The sequence below is a fragment of the Canis lupus genome, chromosome 32 (assembly GCF_003254725.2).
Source record: "Canis lupus dingo isolate Sandy chromosome 32, ASM325472v2, whole genome shotgun sequence".
NCBI classification, from domain to species: Eukaryota; Metazoa; Chordata; class Mammalia; order Carnivora; family Canidae; genus Canis; species Canis lupus.
This window is the reverse complement of record NC_064274.1, coordinates 18118723-18128476: the sequence shown is the minus strand read 5'-3', so window position 1 is coordinate 18128476 and position 9754 is coordinate 18118723. Positions and strand designations below refer to the sequence as shown.

At 36.4% G+C, this 9754-nt stretch overlaps 1 protein-coding gene across 2 annotated transcripts in view; it reads left to right on the top strand.

The window, feature by feature from the left end:
* UNC5C (unc-5 netrin receptor C) overlaps positions 1-9754 on the top strand; it is a 351461-nt gene that overhangs the window by 240753 nt on the left and 100954 nt on the right. For both annotated transcript variants that reach the window (XM_025424165.3, XM_025424156.3), the window contains exon 4: positions 7867-7970. In XM_025424165.3, coding sequence (XP_025279950.1) covers positions 7867-7970 — 104 coding nt within the window. The remainder of the gene's footprint in view (positions 1-7866; positions 7971-9754) is intronic.

The window sequence follows — 9754 nt, the reverse complement described above, 5'->3', positions numbered from 1 at the left end:
CTGAGGTGAGAGAGAGGCCACAAGAAATGTTAAGATAACTTTGACACACTTAGCACTGATTTTGCTAGACCAACATCTCAAAATGGCAATCCACAGGCTTCTTGCTTTGGCCCTCAAAATGTCGGCCCACACAAGAAATCTTGATAAAGTTTTAAGCAACTAACAACCTACATGATTAGAAAAAAGAAAATAAAATCACGTAACAGTTCACATTACCAGCTTCTGTTAAGCAATCAAAGGTGGGATCTGCAGGCCATGGAGTCTGCATTCCTATATGACAACATACAGCATATTGCTGAGTAGTAAGAGTAAAAAAAGTGAATTGCTTTTGTATCCTTGTCTCAATTAAAATTTAGAAATGAAAGGTAGCTCAGGTGGGCATCATGTTTCAAGGGAAAAAAATTATTGTGCATAATTTTCTATCATTTATGTTTCCTGCATGGTTCCTGGATACATGTGAAATTTCAGTCACTGTGCTAGACACTGTCATCTGTCAGCCTGTACAAAAACTTTCCACTACTGACACTCTGGAAATACCAGTGTAGGGACCATTAAAAACTAGGTGGTAAAAACCAGCTCACAAGCAGATTTGCTTGATTCCCACGGCCTCCCAAAGACTCCCTCCTACTGTCTGTGGTGTCTAGCCCAGTGCCATGTATACCATGGGTGTTCCATAAATAATCAAGCAGTCAGTCATTAGGTGGTTCTCAGATTTAAGCACTGTGCATAAAACATACGTGTGAGACCTTTTAAAAGTGTAGATTCCCAGGGCCCAACCTGAATATGAAACCTGCATTTTTATCAAGCACAGCATGATAGTCCCTAGATTTCTCTTTGTGAAGCACCCTCTTAAATAATTAGCCCTCCCACATTCATAATTGTTTTGTTTCATTTGATTATGTTTATTTTGACTAGTAATGACGATATCTAATATCTGTATAGTATGATAAATTTACTAATGAGGTGAGGAAAGGTGAGGTGGCGGAGTACTATGTTTAGGGCACATATTCCATGCATGGTGTTAGGGTTTAAAAGTACTCTTCTGATATAACTCTATAAAATAGTTACTATTATTATGCCCATTTTTCAGCTGAAGAAACGAAGGCAAGAAGTTAAACAGTGTGCCCAAGGTCACACAGCCAGTCAAATAGTAGAGTCAAACCTGAACCCAATTTTCTCTATGCAAAGACCCTGCTCTTAGCTACAGTGTTTACCTTGCCTCTCAGAACTTTCAGATTTTCACAGTGAACTACCATAAAAATATATACTTTTATCATAGTTCACTTCTTACTCATAGAAATGCACACAGATATGTGTGTTTGTGTATGTATAAATATTATTTATGTATGTATATATATTTATATGTCTGTGTAAAGATAACACACACATATATATGCACACACAATACTATGTATGATACCTCTTGGCATTTTCTCTTCATTCCATTTCATATTTTTTAGTGTTGCTTTTGAATCCACTAAATTGATTTTATAACCCTTTAAGAGGTCATGACACACAGTTTGAAAAATATAGCAATAAAACCTTCAATTCCAAAAGAACAAGAAGGAATATTAGATACTGTAGATGATATACCATATGGCCAAAGTATGTAAGAGAATAACAGGCTGAAAATTTACTCATATGAGCAATCATCTTTCATTCCAGAGCTCTCTTAGTATTAATAACAGAAATCATTATAATAATTTATTACATGTTTTATGCTTTATAATCTTTCAAAACCTTTTCAGATCCAAGATCTCTTTTAATATTCACCAAACCCTATGAGGTCTAAAAACAAAAAAACAACCACCATTAATAATATAATGTGTCATTTATCTTATTATTCTGTGGAGGATTTTCATTCCTACAAGAATAGCCTATTGAAGTATAACCACCAGAGAATTCTTGACTTCATAGAGTCAGTCTATCATGGTGCCAAGATTTCATCTTTTAAAAAATATTGTGTTCTAATAAATCTTTTGGTACAATGAAGTAGCATTGTAGATGAAATAAACATTTTAATAAATATAAATCATTTTTTAAAACTTAGAGTAAGAACATACTCATTATCTTTTTCAAAGAAAATAATATCAGCAACCTGCCTGTTCAGGCACAATAGGGAGATCTTTGGCTGGCATTTTTAGGCGGGGGGGTTGGTCCATAATCATGAGTAGGGCTTACAGGTGCTTGGACGGGAGTATGATGCATTATACACCAAACTGTGGCCTGTGCAGCCCCAACATTCCCGCCATAGGCCACACTCATTCTTTTCAAATAATATCAGACTTGCTCAAGGGATGGAGACATGATTTTCTGCCCCTTTTATAAATATCCACATTGACATGATGGGGCTTTCTTACACACTGCTTTGGGTAGACATTTCTCTCCCCATCTCTCCATGGAGACAGAAAATTAGTTCGTCAAAGTTAATCTCAATGCATTTACAATCAGCCAAGTTTTAATTTTAGTCTGCTTTTGTGATTCTTCCTAGGATTTCTATAATGAATTTTCTGATATTTTTAATACCAAAGCTTCTGGAACCCATCGTTATCCCTGTTTTCTAACTTTTACCTCTGCCTATATATCCAAGTGTCCAAACATTCCATAAAAGTTGTCCTGCAGGGAAAATTTTAAGCTGTTTATTCTCCTCAAAGATTCATCAACTCCTCTGCTACTTAAAAATGAATTATTCTATTATTTCTCTTAGACACTGATCCAATTGGTATAGCTCCTTAAAGATCCATCACAACTAAGAAATAATATATTCAACACGGGAAAACCTTTTTTTCCCCTCAAACACGTATTTAAAATGTTCGTCTATCAGTCGTTGGCCCTTCTGTGTAGCAAAAGAGACCCTTGAAAGCATCTAGACATTTATTTTCTTTTCACAAATGAAGAAAGTGAAGGGAATAGTCTTCAGACTCCCAGGCAGCCTTCTCTTCTGTTTACCACCCTGTCAAAAAGTGAAGTTCATGTTTGTAGAAGGCCATAAATAGTATATTCCACATCATAAATAATTTGCAATAGTATTAATGTGGGAAAAATTCATTGAAAGCATCAAAATTCTACAATAAAAAGTGAGACATCGTGTGTGCCCATGCATGTAGGTGTTCTGAAAGGCTTCCTTTGATTACTGTGTAACTGGTAAATAGAAATCCATATAGTTTCAAGTCTGATTCTACATCTGCTAATTGGATTCTGTTGTATGGATTTAGTAAGCCAATATTCATGTTCTTAAATAAACATCTCTCAGAATGCCTGCATATGACAAAGCTGGTTTTCTTTTAATTGCTGGAATCAACGACTAAATCAGAGGTAGGCCAAGTTGACTTTGCAAAAGTAATCTAGGTTATAATGAAAGGACTTTATACTTATTTTAGTATCAGCCTTAGAACTAATGGAAAGAAAACAGAAATGTAGAATCCTAAAGGTCTTCCAAGGGCAGAAATCCATCTCTTTTCCTGACAGAAATCCCCACATTATTCTGAACCGTTCTGTTTTACATCTAATTCCTAGCTGACAAGTGTCCGTTTTTCATGCTTATTCATTCGTCACCCTTGTGTTCTCTCTGCCTGCAAGGCATCCGGCCTGCCTTCTATCACATCTCTGCAAACGATAAAGGATATTCTTAAAATGTTACCCACCCTCCCCTTGCAGAGTAAGTGGAGACATACTGAAATGAGCAGCTGCCTTGCTGGACAGCAACAATATATTCTATGCTCATTACACAACCTGAAAGCTAGAAAAGAGGTCTTACGGCAGAAATGAAAAGGATTTTTCAGGAAGAAGTATTGCCTTGTGGGGGGTTAAATGTGAGATCATTTTAGAAATTACATAAAATTTATATGGAGTTTAAAGTCAAACCATTAAAATGAAATAATTATAAGCCATTCAATGATGGTTCAGTTAAACCTGTCTCTTGAAGTGCATGCCTCTGATGTGTGGTCACCATTCTCAGCTAGGAAACAAGGATCCTCATATGATGTGCCTTCATATGGCAGGAATTTGAAACCCATGCCAAAAACTACACTATATCCTAAGAATTATAGCATGCTGTATCCAAACCCATTGCCCCTTCATGGTGCCACTGACTTCTGTCGCCATAAAATTTTGCAAAGAGCAGTAGGTTCTCATGATGGTCATATTCCCAATTCCTGTGCACCCCTCATCACAGCTTGGCTTCCACTCACCCTCCACATCTAAATTTCCCAAACCAATTCCTTCTTTACTTCTCTGAGTCTTTGCCTGTGTTTGTCCTGTTGGCCTCCCAACTTCTTAAAATTTGATTCTCCTCTTAGCTCCTCTGACACATGTCTGTTTGGTTCCTCTCTTACTTCTTCATTCACAACATGTCATTTTGCTGGCAGCCTTTTCTCTCGAATGTTGGTGTCCTATTTGTTGAACACAGTCTTTCTTCTGGTGATATAATCTATTTCCCATGCTTCTGCCATCTGCTAGACAACGAAGCACAAATTTCCTATGAGGATGTTCTTTTCTAAGTTCTAGGCCAGTGGTTCTCAACTTGGGGTGGATTTTGCCCACAGGGGACATTAGAAATCGTCTGGAGGCATTTATTTCACCAGGGCTGGGAGGAGTGCTTTTGGCTTTGAGTGGATGAAGTCCAAGTATGCTGCTAAGTATCTTACTATGCACAGGAAAACCTCACAACAGAGAAGTATCCAGTCAGTGTCAGTAGGACTGTGGTTGAGAAATAATGATCTGGATTTATTGCACTGTCCATTTGAATATCCTACAGACACACTGAACTGAACCTATACCAAAACACATTGCTATCTTTCCCTTCACTTTCCTGCCTGATTCAGTACTGTGTCACCTAGTGATGATCCATACCATCCTAACAATTGCAATAGAATTACTAAGTATGTACTGTTTTTCTTGCTCCCTGGCACTTTCCAAATACCTGGCTCTTCCCACATGTATGATCTTTTTTTTTTCCTAGACTCTGCCTCCTCCTCTCCCTCCTATTGCTTTCTCCTCCTCACTATCACTAGCTTAGTTCAGGACCCCGTCATCCTTCCTAGTCTACTCAGATGGGTCCCTAACAACCTTCTGTCTCTTTAGCAGCACCTCAATCCATCTATCCTAAGAGGGCAATGTGACATCTGATCTCCTTCCTTTGCTTAAAAGTTTTGAGTGTTTGCCATTCCTTAGCATGGAGAAAAGGTGCTTCACAAGAGGACTTCAACTTACTTTTCTCATTTTGAGTCTTTATCCTACATATCGTCACCTTAAGTACCTAATCAAGTGACAACAAAAGTATATAATTAATAAATATTAAAAGAATGTGTCTTAGCTATTTGGATACATACATGCTTCATTCTTATTCTTAACCTCACTTTCTGATATGCCATTGAATTTAACCAGGAGTGAGTCAGTAGTTTCTTTAATTTGAAAATTAATTCTAATTATTGTCTCTTCATCCTACCCTACACCAGATGGGAGTTTTACAGAATGATCTCTTACAAACAAGGTATATCTTGTCAAGAACAATTTTATCCTGTAAAACTTGTTTATTATTGCTATTAGTTCATTATTAGTATTTGGCATTTTGCCAAAATTTTATCTTAATGCAGATCCAAAACAAAAGAGAAGCTTCTGTATAAGAGGAGAAAGAATAGAAAAGTTTTTAATGTTTGTGTTGGAAGGATCACAGATTAGTGAAAAGATGTGTGGAGAAAGCATTGTGTGTAATAGCAAAATATGTGCAAATCCAGGTTCAGCAGGTTCTCATGTAACATTGATTATTTTGCTGTAGGGCTCTGAGTAATGTTTTTAAAATATTTTATTTATCTATTTATGAGAGATAGAGACAGAGACATAGGCAGAGGGAGAAGCAAGCTCCCTGCAAGGAGAGCCTGATGTAGGACTCGATCCCAGATCCCAGGATCATGCCCTGAGCTGAATGAAGGCAGACACTCAACCGCTGAGCCACCCAGGCATCCTGGGCTCTGAGTAATTTTATAGCTATATTTCTTATATGTAATATAAGGACGTGGTTTTGACAACTTATGAGTTCTAGTAACTTTGTGGATTTTAAGTGCTTATTTCTGCAATATACTCAAGTTTGTGATAATCAAATTAAAAGTGGCCTTCTGACACAAATTCCATCACCATGTGAAGAGTCTCTTGTCTTACCTCGAATCACACAGATCCATAATTTACTCACAACCTCTAAGCTCTTGAAGCTCTTTTCTTATGCCACAAAATTCAACAAATGGCAAGTATGTAACAGTGGATTTTTTTTCTCAGTCCGTCCTTCCAGATGGTGCTTTCTGATAGCTCCTTGAAAGACATTAGGGAACATACCTCCAGAGTCTTTGGGCTTCCATCCATAGTTCAATAAGCTGAAATGGTACTTTTAGATTTTTAAGTCTTTATCAGGGCCCCAGCATAAAAGGTTTAGCATTAATTTATAATCAAAATCAACCAGATAAAATGCCAATAACTTTTCATTGGAAGAAGCTGAAACTGTACATGTATGAAATAAAATATTTGGTATGTTTTTTGTCTGTTTTTTTTTTATTAATATTGCTTCAAAGCCCTATGGCTGAATCATTTATTAACTTTGGTGTTTAAAATTACAAACTAATTTCTAATATGTTTGTGTCCACCTATAACAATTTTTAAAAGGCTACTGCATATAATTATTTTAGCCACTATAGCTATATAAATATGTAATTAAGTAGTTGGTATATTTGGGCAAAAATGACCATTTAATCTTCTAATTGAAGAATGGCTACATAATTACATATTGAGGTATTTCTAAACTCATCCACATAGTTACTCTTTTTCTTACTTCCTGTTTGAGACGCCTCAAGAGGTTAAATTCATTCTTTCAGGATTACAGCATTCTGTTTCTGACTCTGATACAAAAGCTTCCTTTTGAGTTATTGATCAAAAGATCCCAGGGTTATTACAACTTTAATAATATCTATTATGAAGAAAGAAAAAAATAATTATGTACATAACAGACTCTGTGTGTTTAAGTATCATGATAAAGGGGCTCTCTTGATAAAAGTAATCACCATAATTGGTTTTCAAGAAATACTAAGGAAATGCAATTGATCAGTTTTCCTGTTTGTTAAAATGGGATTCTCTGAAGTATTCCATTGAAGATTAATGTAGAAGCAGCTAATAGCCTCTGAATTTCATATTTTTCAACACTCAGAATATAATAACCTAGATTACAACACAGTACTAATAAATGTAGGAATGAGTTAGGGGCAGATGGGGCTAGGCAGGGAAAGATAAGGGAAAGGCCTAGAGTCAGGCTCCCAGAAATCTGTGGGCTCCCATAAACCCCAAGGACACTGAAAGGCTCAGAGTCAGGCTCCTACCCATCCCAAGAAAACAGAGATAAGACAGTAAAAACAGAGAAAAATAATAAACCTGGCTCCAAAATGTTAGGGAGTATCTCCCTTTAATGGCTACTAATTAATCACAAAAACTTACCAGACCACAAAGAAATGTGTCATTAAGGTGTTATCAATAGTCCCTGCTCTAACCAAGACTGCACAAAAATCTCTAGGCCGTGGGCTCCCTGGCTAGGTTCTCAATAAAAGACTGCTACTAAAAGCCCTCAGTGGCAACCCTGTCAAGACTTCTTTCACTTCTGAGAGCTTTCTCTGTAACTGCATAATAAACTTCTACCACTTTGCTCACTCACTTTGTCCATGAGATTCATTCTTCGACTCTGTGAGACTCCACGCTCTCCCATATCACTGACGGTGTGTGGTTAAAAAGATACATAAAATAGTAGACTGGAACATTTTTATAGCATTTTCTATAAATGGATAAATGTTAATTATTGATTTCATCATATATTTTATTACCTCTGCTTTCCAGATCTAAGGAAGACATTTGAGCAGGAACCCCTGGGAAAGGAAGTATCCTTGGAACAGGAAGTCTTGCTGCAGTGTCGACCACCTGAAGGGATCCCAGTGGCTGAAGTGAGTAACAAAAATTCTTTGCATTTAGCAATTGGCACTTAGTTATTCTAACAGAGGCCTAATCCATGGCTAATGGTGCAGTGAATTAGGATATGGCATGATGAATGGTTGGTAATGGAGTCCTAACTGCCTGCTGCTGGCAAAATAGATTGATTGAGAACTGATTAATGACTTGGGAGTCAATTAGAATGCCCCACTGGACGAAGCCACAGGCAGTTTGGTTTAATATTGTCATTTTCTTTCAAGAAATCAGAAACGCTGCTTTATTTTATCTGGCACTTATCGTATAGACAGGTGATAAGACTTAATAATGTACTATCAATTTTATTATTGTTCCTGATAATATGCAAAAATGTGTGTGTGGGTCTTTGAACCTGTGCACCCCAAATATATATTTTCTGTTCCATGATGTAATCTAAAGGTCATATCTACACACTATGAATAAAAACATGCTTGAGAAATAACAAGTGTCAATTAGTTTCCTACCATGAGCTTTCCATCGAGCTCTACATTTTTATTTTTTGTTTTTGCTAAAACAAAGCACATTGATTGTTAATGAAGTGTCACAAATCAGATATATACCATACCACGTTTTTCATTAGCACCAAACAATACAGTATCCTTTGAAAATGCCTGTCTGTGAACTGGCATGAACACAAAAGAGTGCCATGCCCTCCTTGAGCCATTCCCCTTAATAAAGCATACTTGTTGAGGAAAATCCTCTAATATGGTGTCTTTCCTTTGTTAACAAATAACTCTAAACTCTCAAAAGTGTTACCTTTTATGATTATTAGTTGACATACTAATAGGCATCCAACACTATTGCCCTAGCTAATCTGGTATTCTATGGACCCAGAAATACTTCAATTTGACGAGTGACATGCATCACTGCTGAATTTTTGGTCCTTGTTAACCTCCGTCTTTGTTATTTAGTCCTTTGGAATTTTTACTCTTTATTGCATGTACAGAAGGAAGCATTTTTTTTTAGTTGTCACAATTTGGGCCTGCATATGGGCCTGCTGATTTTTTTTAAATAAGCCCTGAATCCTCCCTGTCTATGAAATTGCAAAATAATGTTATTGACACAACATTGTTCAAAAAATGTTTCTTAGTTATTAGGACACTTATTATTAGATTTCTCATAATTTTTCAATCTTTTAAAATTTGAAGCAAATGTGGGAGCCAGCTCAGTTAGCTGGTCTCTTGACAACAAAATTAAACATCTGGTTGCTCTTTTCAAATTATTATTAATACTAAATGAATTAGAAATTTAGGCAAGGCTTTTAGAAAACAAGTGCGTTTTTTCTCTCACAGCCATTTATATAGCTCCATGTGCCAGTGCAAAGACTCAAAGTAGCGCTCCTAATGAAACTTACTGTTTTACTTTGAAAGAAGAGAACTATTTTTTGCCTAGTAACTGGCATTCTGTGGTACTTCTAGCATTGGATCAGAGACTTTGCATGATTATAGATGTTTCATCCAACTGCATCAAAACTTTATCTTCCAGCACTGATATGTAATATGATTTAGTGTGATGAAAGGAGGCAAGTCTTCTCTATTCAGTATTTCATTTCATGTATTATAATAGTGCATCTGTCTCCTTAGTTGTATTTTTAAAAATTCTAATGCAAATCTCCATTACACCACCTTAGAGACCAAAATATATTCTGAGTGACACGGGTATCAAAAACCTCATTTTTACCCAACGCTTCTTACAGATTGCTGATCCTTGCAAAGACTTTCAGTGACAAGATCCTAGTAATCTTTTCATTTTTTTTGTCTCT